The 17,962-nt window shown below is 30.7% G+C and overlaps 2 protein-coding genes and 1 long non-coding RNA gene across 5 annotated transcripts in view; 2 read left to right on the plus strand and 1 right to left on the minus strand.

Annotated features, from left to right (window-relative positions):
• Positions 1-17,962, minus strand: part of LOC120359842 — a 97,968-nt gene that overhangs the window by 57,432 nt on the left and 22,574 nt on the right. The gene's annotated exons all lie outside the window — the stretch shown is intronic.
• On the plus strand, positions 997-5,406 carry LOC120356877 (luciferin 4-monooxygenase-like). 3 transcript variants are annotated; one of them, XM_039459224.1, is made up of 9 exons: positions 997-1,112; positions 1,250-1,424; positions 2,212-2,358; positions 2,491-2,698; positions 3,199-3,692; positions 3,793-3,970; positions 4,338-4,559; positions 4,803-5,032; positions 5,154-5,406. In XM_039459224.1, exons 4-9 carry the CDS (start codon positions 2,530-2,532, stop codon positions 5,301-5,303), a joined length of 1,443 nt encoding a protein of 480 aa, XP_039315158.1. In that variant the 5' UTR covers positions 997-1,112; positions 1,250-1,424; positions 2,212-2,358; positions 2,491-2,529; the 3' UTR covers positions 5,304-5,406. The 3 variants fall into 3 exon arrangements, with proteins under 3 accessions (XP_039315158.1, XP_039315157.1, XP_039315159.1); XM_039459223.1 differs by lacking the exon at positions 1,250-1,424 and having other exon boundaries at positions 1,007-1,112; XM_039459225.1 differs by lacking the exons at positions 1,250-1,424; positions 5,154-5,406 and having other exon boundaries at positions 1,007-1,112; positions 4,750-4,888.
• LOC105196065 (luciferin 4-monooxygenase) lies at positions 6,175-9,692 on the plus strand. The gene is made up of 8 exons (XM_011161790.3): positions 6,175-6,281; positions 6,811-6,948; positions 7,047-7,254; positions 7,520-8,013; positions 8,184-8,370; positions 8,651-8,872; positions 8,983-9,212; positions 9,325-9,692. The coding sequence occupies exons 1-8, from the start codon at positions 6,246-6,248 to the stop codon at positions 9,472-9,474; spliced, it is 1,665 nt and encodes a 554-aa protein (XP_011160092.3). The 5' UTR covers positions 6,175-6,245; the 3' UTR covers positions 9,475-9,692.

Raw genomic sequence — 17,962 nt, forward strand, 5'->3', positions numbered from 1 at the left:
TGACGTTACATATTATACACCTTTTTTCCATTATGAAAAAATATATAACACGCAGTTAAAAATTGAAGATGCAACACTGTCACATTTTCAAAAATTCAAGACTCTCGAATAACGAGTTTCACGTAAATTTGGTGGATTTTGAAAATTCAGTTCGCCATATTGGATCCGCCATTTTTAATTTTGTATTTTTTACACTAAAATCGTACTCAGCAATCCTGAAAACCCCCGGATAATAAATTTCACAAAATTATATTTACTAGAAAAAAAAGTGACGTAAAGAGTTAAACTGTTAAACTAATAATTCCAGAGGCAATTGTTCGAGTTTGCCATCTATTAATGGAGATAATAGGTATAGCTGTAATGCCTACAATAGCCATAATCCCCGTTTCTTCTTTACTAATGTAAACATTGCGTACAATTTTGAATAGAATTAGAATTATCTTTCAATAATACCATGTTCATGGCTTAGCATTTCTTAATCTTTGGTGATAAAACTGCATTTTCATCGTTTCAATCTCATTTACAGTCGCATATCTCCGCGATGTATGTATTTAATAGTCACTAGACAATACACAGTCAACTAGTAGTCTTCGGGCTAAGTACGATTTTATAATGAGTCAACAATTACAGCCATTGAAGTGTTATTTGTGTACAAAAACGTCTAGGGTTATTGTAATTGCAAATTTTTAAATATATTTATTTATATTTATAATAAAAGAAAATCGATTTCTGTCAATGAGCTTTTATGAATCATAAAATAATTACAACTCAGACCATCATTGAGTTCAAACGTGTGGTGTTTGTTTCTGGGAATTCTACGCATATTTACTTTGATCCAATCGTCGTTTAATTCTTAATGTTTTATTACTCATTTCCGATCACATGCGCATGATAGCACTTCCTAGTAAAAAAAAGCGTTGTCTTAATTCCTTCTCTCTCGAGTGGGAGAGATAATATATCGTAATAAATGGCCTGATAATTCCGATTTGATTCATATATTGACTACAAATGCAATCCGGCTATTACTAAAGTAGTAGACGCAAAAGGTAGCAGGTATTATTAGAAATTTTATAAAACTGTGTGAACGAGCAACAGCGATGGATGACAGAAAAGTAAGAAGATATTTACTTCGTTTATTAAAAACGCATTTTCCTTGAAATTATTAATATTCTATAATTGCTTTGCAGTAGCCCCATAGGTCGTTGTATCTATGCCGTTTTTAACATTTTTATAATTTTTAACGTTTCAGAATTTAAGATTTTTATAATTTTCTTCAAACTGTTTTCGCATAGTAGAATAATTTAATAGAGACCTTAAGAAACATGTGTGAATTTTAATAGAATTTTAATAGAATTTTTCAAGCACTTTGGGAGTTTTAAAATCAAGTCGGACACAAATGACTAGTGTATGTATGCCACTTCCAGGTACTGAAAACATGTGTGCTTCTACTAAATTAAAAACAATTAATAATATTTATCAATAAAATATTGAAATTTCTTGATGCGCATAACTCACGGAAAGATATTTCTTACAATTCGATAATCCTTAAAAAATTCCTACACAAGTTGCAAATATTACAATAATGTATAATATAAACAAGCTATAATAATATTCAAACAAAAATTCAATGATGCAATTTTTGTAAAATCACAAACAATTATCAAATTCATTCAATTATATTTTATAATTTTAAATAATTGCAATATCTCTCTCATTTAAATCGTTTATCGTTTGCATATTATTAAATTATTTATTCTCAATAATTCAATAATTATTTGTTATTTATTACATAAAAAATTAATGTAACAATTTATTCACTACTCATATTTTTATTAAACTCTTAATGATACGTCATTTATCATTATTTTACATAAAAAACATGACATTCTTTGTTCTTACATTTCGAATAAACAATGAATAATAGGTTAAACTTTTTGAAGATTATCTAAAATCATAACTTTGATAACGAACATTTATGTCAAGATTATTAAAGGAAGAAAGGCTTCCTAAAGTATTTATCATTTTTAATGTTAGTATTTTAAAATTTTTGTCTGAATATCATTTTTAATTTTTATATTTTTGCATATTCTTTCTTTAAATCTAAATTCAACTGTTTTACGAATATTTGTAATATATCTATTAATTTTTTTAAGAAAGTTATTAAGCGAAAATTTCTATTAAACTTATGCAATATTACGTCAAAAATTTCAGAAACTCCATTATCACGATGTTATTCGTGAATTTAGAATAGAAGACAATATTTTAATAGGTAAAGACATACCAATAAATAGAGAGCCTATTAATATATCCGAGGTGCTACTTGAGACGTTGAAAAGCAAACCAAACTGCGTCGGTCAGGTATTTTAATAAATATATCTTCCATTAAATTTACGTTATTAATGTAAAATGATTATTGCTAATTTCTAGTGTATATAAAAACTTGCGTGAATTAAAATTCAAACATTTAATCTTAAATCTTTTGCTTTATAGGTGGAGGCAGTTACAGGTAAACAAGACACATATGCTGACATGAGTGAGCGCAGTATTAAATGCGCGCTTTGGCTGAAGAAACAAGGTATTAAATCTGGCGATATAATCGGTCTTTGCTGTGATAATGACATGGACGCGATTATAGTTATGTTGGGCACTATGTACATAGGTGCTATATCTAATCCTTGGGACTACGAGCTGTCTCCAAGTATGTATACCATGCATTCCGTTTCCATTACTTTTTCCCCCACAGTCGCGCTACAAAAACATATGTAAAAATACATATATGCACATACATCAACTTTATTTCAAGCGCAAGAGACTATAAAAGACTAGAGACATATCTTTTGAGTAACACGGTTTCGTTGAAATATAAAAATTTAACTAGGTATAGATCTGAAAATAATTTTGCAGAATTGTCAAAATAATTATGTAAAACACTAAAAACAATGATGAGAAAAAATTGCTGCAAACTTTCTAGCAACTAATTTCAGTGTCCTACATAATTATTTTGAGAGTTTTACAATTTCGTATCTGTTTTCAAATAGCTAAACTTTTAGATATTTAAGCAAAACCGTTCTTTCCGTGAATCAGTGTAATAAAACGACAATTTATTATCGATTTAACTCTGCTTAAAATTTAATCTCTGTACAAGCAAACCTTCCATACATTATTCGTCTGTTTAATTATTCATTCACATTTGTTCAGTGACGGCGCGATACTTTCTCTCCTTAACATCGCCAAAAATAGTTTTTGCGACGCCGTCGTCGGTCCCGAGTTTAGAAGAAGCAAAAAAAGAGTTAAAAATAAATACGAAAATAGTAGTATTCAATGAATTGAATGGATACAAATCTGTGGAGGACATCTTGAGAGATCATGATATTCGCGAGATCACCGAATTTAAATGTGCTAAGATCAGCAGCCCGGATGATGTTGCTCTCATCGCTCTCTCATCGGGTACTACGGGCATGCCGAAGGGTACCGAGATATCGCATTCATCTTTATATAATTGCCTACTTCCCGAGAAAGTCACGGAACTAGAAGGTCATACTTGTCTGTGGGAACCCACGTTGCGCTGGCACTACGGCGTCCAGTTGGCATTTCATGCCATTTTAGCGTATGCGCCGCATATTCTTGTACCCTGCAGCGTGATAATTAACAATGACGATGAAGCAATGTGCGAATTTATCAAAAAATATCAAGTAAGTTTTAGCTCGTAAATTTGCTCTCCGCAATTGTAAAACTATTTGCAAATATTGATTAATGAAGAAATATGATATTTATGATTAATGTTTGATTAAGGTAACATGGTTTTGCACCGAGCCGGGCATGTTAATCCGATTTTGTAAGAGCGACATATTGAAAAAGTATCCATTGCTGTCTTTGAAGGAAGTGATGAATGTCGGTGCGCACTTCAAAAAGGAGCATCATCTAGCTCTGGCAAAGAAATTACCTCATGCTTTCATTACGACTAACTACGGTAGTCTAAGCGAACTGTCTCTCCCAGATCTATTATTAGTGGCATTAAATCTTTAAAAATATTGATATTTAATTTATTAATATCGTTGTAATTATTCAAAGTATTGATATTATCTTATATTATTTTCAAACAATTAAAAAACAATAGTTTTTAAAGTTATTAAAGATTATATTAAATACGAAAAATTTGAATAAGCGGAAAACGCTCTTTAAGTACTTGAATAATACGAAATAAGATATCAAACCAATAAAAAATTTCTGTGGATATTCGTACACATGTTAACATAATATTTATAATAGCACATTCTTATATAATTTTTTGATCAGTATCATGTAATGGTAAAATTATGAAAAAACATCCTTTTTAGGATCTACGGATTCAGCAGGTGATGTAACCGTTCTAGTTAGAGGCTGCAAAAAAGGATCTATTGGTTTTGTAGTGCCTAACGTCCGAATAAAAGTGACGGATGTGAAAACTGGAAAAACTGTAGGAGCTAATCAAACTGGAGAACTACGTTTGAAACTGCCATCCGTAATGAATGGTTATCATAAGAGACCAGAAGAAACTAAACAAGCTTTTGATTCTGACGGTATGCAACCAGAATATCACGGAATATCATACAAATAAATTAGAAATCAGTTAAAAATTGTAACTTTAATATATGAAATATATTATAAAAAAATTATTTAACAATTGATATAAAACTATTAAGTATCAAGATTCACTTTGATCGAGAAAGAGCATTTCCTCTTTCTACTCGTCCAATTTATGAATTGCAGAAACATGTGATAAATAACTAATCAAATACAAGAAGAAACGTGGAACGTTTCAGGTTGGTTACTCAGTGGCGACTTGGGATATTACGATGATGACGGGAATGTTTTCCTTATCGATAGAATATCCGAGTTTATCCTTTACTGTGGCATTAATATTTCGACCGCAGAAATCGAACATGTTTTAAGGAATCATCCCGCAGTATCTCAAGTGGCGGTAATAGGGATACCTCACGAAATTGAGGGACAGCATCCAATGGCTGTCGTTTCTCGAGTGACGGATAAAACGGTAAAAATAAAACAAGCAAAACAAGTCACGTCCATTTCAGACAGTAAACACGAAAAAAATGAACTTCTATTCGAAATTCATACGTTTCATGATATTCATGAAAGAAATATTTCAATTATAGGTAACAGAAGAGGAGCTTTATGACTTGGTAGCGAAAAATCTGCCGGAGTACTGTCGGCTTCGCGGTGGAATTAAATTCCTTGATAAACTCCCGTTCACAGCTACAGGCAAAATCGCGAAGAAGAAACTGCGAGATATGTTTACTAATTAAAATATGTTGTATATTTGTATACAAATTACACGTAGTACATCATCAAAAGCACAATTTATTATAAATATTCAGATTAACTGCTTAATAAAAAATAACAAAAATACGTACTATTTTTATTCTAATACAGTCCATAACTCGTAAAGTCTTTCTTTTTTTATACAACCACATATTTATAATTGCCTGCCATCTTTTTTATAAATTCTTTTATAACTATTCCTACCAAAAATATTTCTGAAAAAATACCAGAAATTTCCCAAATATTTCAAGTTCTAATTCGCACAAGAAACTTAAATAACATTTTTTTTTCTAATATTATCTGTACAAGTCTTACTTTCTTTTATAAAAAGTATGTTTAAAATTATTCTCTCTCTCTCTCTCTTTCTTTCTCTAAATTCTTCCGTATAAAGTTTTGTAAAAGATTCTCATGAGAAATAAATTTTTTTTAAAATGTCTCCACAATATTAGTAAAAATAAATAGTAAAATAATAATGATACTGATTAATTGATAATGTGATTTCTCTTTTCAAATAATTTAAAAGATTATTCTAAAGTATTATACTCTCTTTAGACACTTATTTTCTCTAAGACAGATTCCATCTCTACCTTTAATAGTAATTTCTCAAATAGATATATTTTTTATAAGTAGCATTTCTTTCTTTCCACTCTGAGCTATCTGCCTCTCCATAATAAAACTCTGATAACAAATAGAATTATGCTCCTTCCTTTAAGCAACATTGCAGAAATATTGCACAAACTTTAATCTAGAATCCACTATTTACACTTTCCTGTGCATTTGAGTGGGGAAGATAAGGAGGATGGAGAGAGGGGAATGGAGAGGGCAAAAATCTTGATCAATCTTTCATCAGTGATAATTCAGCTAGGTCGTGAGAAGTGCACTTAATTAATAAAAATCATTTTATAATATATTTATTATATATACAAATGTGTGAACGAAATGCAACAATTAATAAGAATAAGGTACAATAAATTATCTATAATAATTATAATAATTTACTCATTTTTTATTGTATTTAGAAACGTCTTTTCATATTTCTATTTTTCTTGTATTTTTGATTTTCCTTGTTTCTTTTTACACTTTTATTTTCACCACACGTAATAAATTTGTATTATTATTATTGTTGTATTATTATCTCGTTTATTTGCAAATTTGATATCGTTAACATTTCTCATACTCGTAAATATTTTACAATTTGTCGGAACAAAAATTCATAGGCGTGCAGTTGTTGATGATGATCAAATCATAACGCTAAATAAAAATAATCCGCGTTACATGACACAAGATATTGCAGAGATACTCAGACATATCTTTATGTACATTTGTACATAAATGTTTGTACAAAATATTTAAATGTTGTCCTTGAATTTCACTTAAAAAAACACTACAAACTTTAGTTATTTTCCAATATAAAATCTGTTTAAATTAAATAAACGATTATTATTGATATGTTTTAACAATAATTAACTAAAAAATGTTTGTATCATAAAGGTGCAAGAATCACAAAACAGTAGCAGAATCAAAGATAACATCTTATTAGGACCAGAACATTCAATACATAGAGAATCTGTCAATGTAGCTGAAACGGTATTAAAAACCTTGAAAAGCAAACCTGACTGTATTGGCCAGGTATACTAACAGTATCTTTTGTATAATTTAGTATTTTTCTAATTGTTTTGGATAACTTTTTGATTAAATATAAATAATTAACATGTGTTGGTACACAGATAGACGCTTTTACGGGTAAACAAAACACCTATGCCGAAATGAGTGAACGCAGTATTAAATGTGCATTGTGGTTAAAAAAGCAGGGAGTAAAGCCAGGCGATATAATCGGTCTTTGTACTGATAATAATCTAGATGGGATTACAGTATTATTGGGCATTATGTATTTAAATGGCAAATGTAATACGTGGGACCATAAACTTTCTTTAAGTGTGTAATCTTGCTTATTATCAATGTTCTTATTAAAACTATGTGTTTAAAAAATCAGATTATATAAAAATATATGTATTTATCTTATATGTAAATTTACACACAGTTTTATGGAATCTATACTTGGAAACACATTTTAAGTAATTATTGCAACAAAAGTTCAAAATTTATAAAAGTTTGTCAATTTCGTATTTTCTTTTAACGAATTAAACAATAGTAACCTTTTAACTTTATTGAATTATTTAATTATTCATTAATATTTCAGCGACGGCACGATACTTTCTCTCGCTAACGTCACCAACAATAATTTTTACGATCCCCTTATCAGCCGCGATTTTGACGGAGGCAGCAAAGAAGTTGAAAATGGATGTAAAAATAGTAGTACTTGACAAGCTAGATGGATACGAATCAATAGACGATATAATAAAGAGCCACGATAGTCGCGAGATTGCCGAATTCAAATGTATCCCGATCAGCAATCCGGACGAAGTTTGTCTTATTGTTCTTTCTTCAGGTACTACAGGCATGCCAAAAGCTACTGAGATCTCGCACAGTTCTATGCACAATCGCTTGATGGAAGAAAAAATTGCTGAAATGCGCGGTCAAGTTTGCTTATTCACACCGACATTACGTTGGCATTATGGCGTTTTGCTCGCGTTTAAGGCCATTTTAGCGTGTTCGACCAGAATCGTTGCACCAGACTCTGTGACAGATGACAATGCAAGTAATATGTATTGCAGCATTATCGAAAAATACCAAGTAAGTAAAAAAAATAATTTCTAAGCAAAACTTTGAATATAAAACGTATTGCCTGATTTTGATGGAAATACAATTGAAAAATGCAATTGTAATAATAATTAATAATTAATTATTAAGAATTAAAAAAAATAATTATTAATAATTTTATTATATTTGACGGTAACTTTCAGGTATCGTGGTTTGCTACTGACCCATTTGTTTTAATTCAGTTGGTTAAAACGGATGTTTTAAACGGATTAAAGCAATATAACGTGTCGACATTAAAATTTGTTCTTACTAGCGGTTCTATTTTCCCGAAAGAACATCAAATGGCATTGAGAAAAAAATTACCACACGTTTTAATATGTAATGGTTATGGTAAGTTGTTTTTAAATTAATTTAAAAAGTATTACTAACTACTCTTTTTTTCTTCGACTCAATTTCTGAACTACACATTAAAGATTAGTTAACTAGTTAAACAATAGAAATTAATATTTAAAACTGCACAGCAATAAATATGTTAAATTTCAAATTAAAATTTTTATAAAATTTAAGCAGACATTTTTTTATTTATTTACAAGATTACGAAAAAATACGAAATCTTAATCTTACGCCATCTCCTTGATAATAATATGTAAGTATTAATATTTTGTGTCAGGATCTACCGATTCGGGAGGTGAAATCACTGGCCAAAAAATAGACAGTAAACCAGGATCTGTTGGTCTTCCTACATATAATGTTCAAATAAAAGTGACGGATACAGAAACTGAAAAAGTCTTAGGGGTTAACAAAGTTGGAGAAATACGCGTTAAAGCGCCATTTGTAATGAATGGCTACTATAAGAACCCTGAAGCAACTAAAAAAGCTTTCGATGCTGACGGTTTGTAATTTGGAAACTCGATCGAAACTTTCAATTAGCGATACTAATGTACAGATGACCGGGAACTGCAATAGAGAGATAATAAATGGCCAAAATGCAAAACGTTTCAGGTTGGTTATGCACCGGCGATTTAGGATATTACGACGATGACGGAGAACTCTTCATCGTTGGTCGAATATCGGATTTCATTCTTTTTAGATCAATCAATGTCTCGCCGGCGGAAATCGAAGCTGTTTTACAGAATCATCAAGCAGTGTTTCAAGCGGCAGTAATAGGAATGCCTCATGAAATTGATGAGCAACGTCCAATGGCTGTCGTTTCTGTAGTGCCAGGTAAAACGGTAGGTATTGCTATTACTTTCAATTATATTAAATGTCAAGCAAGTTAAACAATAACTTTCTTCACATTTATATTAGTAGGAAACGTTTCGTTCATTTATCAAATGTTTGCAGGTAACAGAGCAAGAGCTTATGGATTTAGTAGAAAAGAATCTGCCGGATCACTGCAAACTTCGGGCGGGTGTCAAATTCATCGATAAACTTCCGCGTATAATCACTGGTAAAATCGCGAAACAAGAATTGCGAAAAATGTTTGTGAATTAAATTGTGCTAAATTATACATATTATTGAAATACTTATGTAAGCATGTAAAACAACGTTTTACCAAAAATTATGGAACAAATTAAAAATAATATCCTCAATGAATATAATAAAATAATAGAAAGAACATACAAACAATTTTATGCATATAAAATATGTTTTACAGATTTAATAATTTCGATGTAATCAATTAATCAAACTTTTATATAAGTACTAATAAACAGAATAAATAAAAATATAAGTTGGTAATGCGTTAATTCTGCATGTGAATACTCAAATTGAATTGCGTTGCCATAAATTATATTCAAATCGTAAATTCAACTCAAATCGAATTCCCGTCATGAACAATCCATAAGGCAATAGAAACGTGACAATTACGCAATCGGCATAAAGAATACTCCAATATTCCAATATATACAGAGAATAATTACGAATTATATCAAAGCACTATTAAAGCTTAGTGATAGAATCGCTATGTATGTAATAAAAATTAAGAGATTTACAACTCTAGAAAATCTTATATGATGTAATTGCTATTAAATAGGTTTATTGATTATTCCCTCGTATTTTTTTGTAAAGCTTTGCGATTGAACACGTTCTATAAAGCCAGTCAAAATTCCTTAGTTGAGATTCCTCCTTTCGAATGGTTTGTCCATTAAAAGCAACATTTTGTATAGTTTCTCTTTTTCTGCTGTAAGACTGATCTGCCTTGTGCGTCCTCTTTCATTTCCCTACCGTGAAACAGACACCGTTTTAATTAACCCTTTGAAACCCAGCACTTAAGCGAGTATAATGATAGTTTTTAATCTTTCTAAACTTTTTTCGAATATGTGAACTAGCAAATAATTATGAGTTATAAATTGTACTTTTTAATTGTCTGTTTAAATTACTATTCTGTCTCAGATAGATAGATAGATAGATAGATATAGAGAGAGAGAGAGAGAGAGAGAGGAAGGAATTTTCCAGTTTATTCAGTTATCATTACATCAAAAATTGATATTATATCTTATTTAATCATAATAATTTTAAACAGATAGACAAATGTACGTCACGTCCGATGATATACGAGTACGTCTATACATCTATACACTATTATTCCAAGTATATTCTAAAATTAAATAATATACATACATAACATATGCAATTTGATTCACATATTTTTACAATTATGCATTTATAATTATAAAAATTATGAGATATTATTTACAACTTTTTTCGTATGTAGATATTTAAAACGTTATTTAAATTAAATATTATATTTATGTATTAATACTTTTTCTAAATTTATCTAGATTTCTTTTTATTCTCTGTCGCAATGACACATAATTTTCAGAGAAACAATATTAACACATCAAAAATATGCTTGATCTAACATAATGTTCTAACAAACCGTTTTTGTACTGCGTAGTAAAACAACGGAATTGTTCCGCTTCACTACTGACGTTTATTGCTTATACACAGAAAATCCGTCGCTTATCTGCATTGACTTAATAAAAATTCCAATTGAAAGACGAGTAAACAGATTAGAGCAATATAACGAACATGAATGACTGAGATCATAATCTTGTGATACCATTATGTCTATACTTTGATCATAAAAACAAAACTAAAAAAAGCACGTTTTGATAAAATAACATAAATAAGTCGATAGTTTTTATATTAACCACATAATGTTTAATATAGAACTATTTTTAATAATAATTCACCTAAGTGATAATTATAATTATTCGTGATACGTATTATTATTACTCAAATTATTCAACCAGATATATCAATTAAAAAAATTCTTTGAAGTCAAACATAATGTAATATATAATGTAATATATTATTTTAAGTGTTCATATAATAACTTTATATGAATTATGTAACTATAACGTTAGATAAAAGATATTATATCGTAATGTCATTAAAATTATCAATATAATAAAAAAAATTTTCATTATTCTTCTTATAAGTAAATAAAATTAGAAATTCTATTCATCTATATTTACATTTATATCTTATCTGAGTATAAATATTGTAAAGTGTATTATTAAATATTATATTTAATATAATTATAAAATATTATATATTATTATATATAATCTTCAAAATCACGATATTACGATGTCGATAATGATCGTTATATGCAACGTAAAGGCATATAATCTGTAATGCTTCGTTTAAACAAGCTTCCTTTTATCTGTTCTATAAGCCCCCTCTCTTATCATCCTATTTTTCTTTCCACCTTTTCTCATTTATTCGTTCTTTTCATTCTCCTTCACAGTGCATAACACTCTACGGATTATCTATATTATTTAATGGAATTAACGCTTTGATATATTTTCAGAGATTATGTGATGCTTTTGACACATCTTGTTTAGCTTCGCTAAAAATTAAGAAGAAATTTATAAAAGTTTAATGTATCAAAAATCTCTGAAAAGTATATCCAGTAATACACGTCGCAAGTAGTGTCGTAAGATTGAATTATCAATTAAAACCAATATAACATCAATGACATCCAATGGCTTGTCCTACATCGTTTATCGTCGCTTCTTTTTATAAAAGCAAGCTTCCTTTTTCCATTTACCGCGAGAGTTTGGATAGAGCGTCTTACAAGCCACGTAAAAACGCATCAGAGCAACAATACTTTCTCGGTTAGATGTGCATGTTTTTGCATTTCTCCAACGGAAAGAGTTACTTCCCGCTAATACCTCTCGGCGGCATGCATATTTATTATTCGAGAACCGAGAGATGGAGATTCGTCGTCTCTCTCAAATTTCAGCATTTCTATCCGTCCGATACCGCACGGTGTATTTTCTCTCACCTAACTTGACAATCGTAGAGTCGTGGTGAATTTTCAGAGTGCAACGATCTTTTATGGAAAGCTCGAGTCGCAATGAGTTTCAAGGATAGATCGGATAATATGATCCGCTCGAACGGAGTAAACGCAATTGATTTTTAATTTGAATGTTTCTTCTACAAATACGCGTGCTCGTGGAAGGCAATATTTTTCACATCTTTGATGTGAAAATGAGTAAGAGAGAGAGAGAGAGAGAGAGAGAGAGAGAGAGAGAGAGAGAGAGAAGAGCTCGTTCCCGGAGAACTGAATTATCGCTCGTTTAATATAGTTTTTATCTGACACACGCGCTGCAGATATCAAGGCAGGCCCTTGCTTTCTCCTTGAATTATCTTTTTCGATTAAATTCTTTTATGACGTTCTTACGTGAGCGGGCGCGTTGTAAGAACTGTGAGCTGAAGGCGCGAAGGTTTTACAGAACATAACGGAGACGTAATGGAAACAGCTGGCAGAAGCTTACAGCGATTTCCATAAAATCGAGCCATTAAGAACCTGTACAGCTGCAAGCCCGCCAGAGAATAGCTAGGACGAGAAATCAATATTTCAAGAAATAGAAAACGTAAGATAATAACGCGCCAGTTTCTCGATTTAATATTGCGCATATAATTTTCTTTTTACACTGCCTACCACTAGAGAAATTTATTGCCATCTGACTATGAGCTTGATCTAAATTCCAATATCAACAAAACTTGAATCGCAAAAGAGCTGTGTATATAGCCTTGCTTTTTCTTTACCTTAAAAAGAAATATTTATTCAAGGTCCGACGACTCGCAGTCCGGTGCATGGTTTTTTCAAGAGTTTCGATGTAAATTTTCGCGTGCATGTGCAACTGTTAAGCAGAACAAAACAGACAAAAAAAAATAAAATAAAAAATAAAAAAGCGAACAAGAAAGACAGAGATTGAAAGAGAGACGCAGCAATTGCATGCGCAAAATGTTTTTCAATAAATCTGCACATGCGTTAACGTGCACTCTTCATATCTTTGGCTCACTCTACCAAAGCACATTTTCGCTCTTTTATTGATACGCAAACGAACCAACCAGTTCAGTTTTCTCTTCTCTGTTTTTTCTCTTGTGCATACACGCAGAGGATACAGATATCCCGGACCAAACTACAGATGCAACACAGAAAATGCGACAGAATGTTTTATATGGCTAATAAAATATTTTCCTAATGTTTTAGAATTCTTTCTTACATTTTTCAAAACCAAACGTCGAAACAAATTTTTATTTTTCAATTATAAAAATAACAGAAAACAAATATAAAATATCTAATATATTATTTATTCTGAGAAGCATGACACAACAGATTTTATGAAATATTCATAAAAGATTCGTATGCGTGCACTTTTTCAAGCTATACTTCTTTTTTTTTATAGATATATCCGCCAAAATAATTCATATCGAGCTATTAAAACGACGAACAAAAATAAAATCCGATAAATGCTTTATGTTGTGTATGATTTCAAAAAATGCGTAATACTTTTTATACTCCATAAAGAATTTTGTTGTTCAAAGTTCAGTTTCTGGCTTTCCAATTGTTAAACATTCAAACTTCTTTTAATGTTGAGCACAACTGCTTCATTACGAAGTCAAAGAAAACTGGTAGTGTATCTTCATAATAAAAAAGAAAATATAAGTAGACGCGTTAATTAAAAGTACAAACTTTACATTTTCACTTCTCTTAGAGATGCTATAAGCATGATAATAAAATGCAAATAGAATATTAAATGCACGGAACTTGTGATCAGCAACATCTAGATAATTTAAAAAAAAGTGAAATCTACGAATGTTGAGATCACTTTGTACTATATTAATGCAAATTACCGGTATTTGTTAAAATATTTGGTCTTAAAGAAATGTAAGCAATTTCAATAAAACTTTTTATAAAAAAACTGTTTGAAATTTGTTAGAAACACAATTTTAAAAAATTTATAACCAAAAAAGAGATTTTTTTTAGTAACTTATGTGAATTAAAATTTTTCGTTATAATTTAGACTATTACAAACTAGTTTTACTGTTACAGTCAGAGTAGGAAAGCGGACAAAAATTGGAGAAACAAAAAATATACATTATCGTTGCGAGCGCACGCGAAATTGAACGTTCGAAATACTTTTGTTGTTGGAACCTTCATAGAAAATCCACAAGTGTATGTGCAATGAATCAAAGCTTGGTTCTCCCATTCGCACGCGCCCAAACGGCAATTTCGACTTGGAACTTGGGCAGAACCCTTCGCGGCATTAAATTGGATTATTCGTTTATCGAAATCTCCAGAATCGTAAACCTTTCGGCAGAATCCGTTTCCTAGAGTCCACGGAACCGAAAAAGGTAAGACGATGTGTTATAAAAAAATCCGTGGTCACACCTTCTCATATTTCTGGTCTATAAACATTTTAGTATTTTTTGCAATCATGACTGCCGTATAAGTTTTATCCCAGAACATTTTTCCGTTTTTCTCTGATAAAATCGTATAATTTTTAAATCCGCTATCGATCCGTAGCAGGTAAAGCAATACAGTAATTACAATTTAATTGATAACTAATCTTAATATGTCATGCATTATAAATGATTTAAATTTATAATGCATGAGATATTAATAAATATTAATTACCTGTTACGTACATCTTATCACACATCTAATATTAAAATAGCTTCATTATTCAATAATATCATTGTACAAATTTTCTGATGTGTCAATGTTATTTATCATTTTTAATCGATAAGATTTATCAAGCGTCACTTTACGCAACCATCTTTCAATTACTACAACATATAATCTGGTTTATATCATTTTAAATATAAACCAGATTATATGTCGCAATAATTGTCACGACTGTAAAGTTCTCAATTTCAAAGTATATACGGATCCCCAACAAACTAAACATTAGTTGTTAAATATTCATCGGATTCCATCTACGATGCCATTATAATACAGTTTTAGCTAATTCAGCTCGTTATCGTCGGGAACCAGTTCGAAGTAATTCCGGCTTAGCGTACCAAGATGACTTCGCCGGTTATTGCAACTCCAAAGTCTGGGAAAGACGCGAGACATTTATGTCCGCATCGGCAAAGTGAAAAAAAAAAAAAAAATAAACGAATAAAGATTGAAATATATCTTGTCTCTAATTAATTCGTCTTGTTTGTTACGATTCATTCATGTGAAATTAACAATGGCTTCCATGGCGCAGCGGCCAAAGTTATGAAAGTACTTTTGGTCCGGTAATATTATGGACTTAAATTTTCGATGAGATTCCCGTAATAACCCGGGAATATATTTTGACGACATTGTGGAATTACGAAGCAAGATTTCCGCCCGTGATTATCCGGTGTATGCGGATTTAATCTTACATTTATTAACCTATATAAAGCTAGCGTCTTAGCCTCAGAATTCGGATAATTAATAGAGCGTTTTATTCCAGTCTCAGAGTTTCTAAAATATATGGAAAAAAATCCTAATCATAATAATTAAATGTGAGATATAGAGTTTAAAATATAATGACCCAACTTCACGCAAATGAAAATTAGCAACTCTTTAATCTTTATCGTTATTGTTTTATTTCATTGTTTGTTTTCATATCGCAATTATATTTTTTCTGTGGAAAGAACGTATGATCGAATGTAACGTTCGTATGTAACATTTTGAGGCAAAAGCCAAATTCATGAGCATAATATTCACTCGCGATTTATGCAAGTTTCATAAAGCCTACTAGGATCTCTTTGATTTGTGGTGATCTATGTATATTATAATTTATACGTAAATGGTTTAAATTATCAACTGCATATTGCCGATGATGTTAATAAAATTAAAGTTTAAATGTAGCTTTGCTGAGAATTCGCGGACAAAAAGCATCTTCTGAAAAATACTTGTCCGGTAAGGACCATTTGCGCTACAGCATACGTAATGCAAAGACTCAATTAGATTCAAAGTATCATATTAAAGAACGATTCACACAAAATCTACAAAGAGCCGCACAAGCTCTACACGTGGCTTTCTGCATCGCTGATGCATTTGGTCTAATGCAAGTGGCTGAATGTAACTCCGGCAAATTATGAATGTTTCGTATCCCTTTGCACAGTTAAGCCTCGACTATGATTAGGATCAAACTCTTGCATTCATAGTACTTCAGAGCACGTTTATATAGGTTACGCCAAACCCGATATTCCGTAACCTAGACATTCTCTACCCAAAGTTTAAAGCTGATGTTTTCATAGCAAGAAATATATTAGGAGCTCGTGGTGCGTGTTAATTTGTAATAGTAAATATCTTGAAAACATATTTGCAATTTTATGAAAGTAACGCAAAAAAATCAATTTCCTTAGAGAACAAATTTCGTTATCAAGAGAAAGTTAATTAAGTTTATAATCACACGTCGAAGAAACAATAAATGTGCACACATTGAAGGAATATATGTAGCAACACAGTTTATATTAAATTTATATAGATAAGTCGTGTTATTATATTGTATTAGCAGATGATTCAATATCAATAAATAATGTGAATATCGAGTTTTCGACATAAATGGAATCGCGATTGAACATTACGAAGCTCGGAAGGAAATGAGGCGCCGCGAGTGGCATGGCCTATAACTGTGCTTGATCGATGACTGCATTACGGCTTGGTCCTTTGGTACACGAAGCACTTGCGCGTCACAGATTGCCTAATCTCTCATTGCGAATTCGCGCCTCTCGTGACTAATGCTGGTAGCCAATTCTGTTTCGTGAAATCGCGGCTAATTACGATTTTACGACGCGGCCAGATATATTACTATGCCGCGCAGGTGGATTTCGTTAGGTGCCGGACAAACGGAATATTAATCGGAAATACGTGCTTCCGTCCAGCATCACAAGGCGCACCTCGTGCTTTGGCGTTTAACGGCCTACTAATAAATCTCGTTTCATCTCGATACGGACAATTGAGGCGATTGCATCGAGTTTGGATAGTTTCGTAGAATACCTGAATGTACAAATATATACGGGACAGCAATAGTATATAATACAGGACAAATAATTTAGAACAACTATAATAATTTATTTTAAAGTTTCGATGCCACAATATTCGATATTATTAATATTTTTAAAATATTCTAAAAAAAACATACAGAAAAATCGTCAATATCGACATACGTTTCTTAAAGTAATAGTTCCTTATTTCTCGAAAATTAAACTACATTGTACGTTATTGATACTGTGATAAAAATATATGTTTAAATAAATAAAGAAGTAAAAACCCATCATTTATATATTCATAGTACTAAAAACACAAAAAGCAAGAATAATATTTGAATATTTTCTTTTGCAAATTATGTAATTTAAACAAGGATAACTATAATTCATAATATTAGCTCACTTTACACGTTTGTAGAGTTTTAAAACTGTTTTATTTGTATTTTTTTTATTCTTATTTTTTTCATAATGCAGTTATAGATGTAAAATCGGGTTGCAAACGTAAACTGACACGCATAGATAAGACGATAGATGATAAAATTCATATAAGATAAAATAAAAGGAACTGTATTATGAGATCTATCTGTTAAATTATTATAATTTAATCTAATCTTTATATATTATCGCGCTATATGTTACGTTTGCCGCACAATATAAAGTATTTGTATAAATAGACAATATTTCACATTCAAGTGAAAAACTTTTAGGA

Source organism: Solenopsis invicta, chromosome 16, assembly GCF_016802725.1.
Source record: "Solenopsis invicta isolate M01_SB chromosome 16, UNIL_Sinv_3.0, whole genome shotgun sequence".
Classification (NCBI taxonomy): Eukaryota; Metazoa; Arthropoda; class Insecta; order Hymenoptera; family Formicidae; genus Solenopsis; species Solenopsis invicta.

Bases quoted from the DNA above. Each gene is read 5' to 3' on its own strand.
- LOC120356877 (XM_039459223.1), top strand. The intron at 3,971-4,337 runs GTAGTCTAAGCG...CATCCTTTTTAG, and splicing joins TTTCATTACGACTAACTACG to GATCTACGGATTCAGCAGGT. The intron at 5,033-5,153 runs GTAAAAATAAAA...TTTCAATTATAG, and splicing joins CTCGAGTGACGGATAAAACG to GTAACAGAAGAGGAGCTTTA.
- LOC105196065 (XM_011161790.3), top strand. From the start codon at position 6,246: ATGTGTGAACGAAATGCAACAATTAATAAGAATAAG. The intron at 6,282-6,810 runs GTACAATAAATT...TGTATCATAAAG, and splicing joins CAACAATTAATAAGAATAAG to GTGCAAGAATCACAAAACAG. The intron at 8,371-8,650 runs GTAAGTTGTTTT...ATTTTGTGTCAG, and splicing joins TTTAATATGTAATGGTTATG to GATCTACCGATTCGGGAGGT.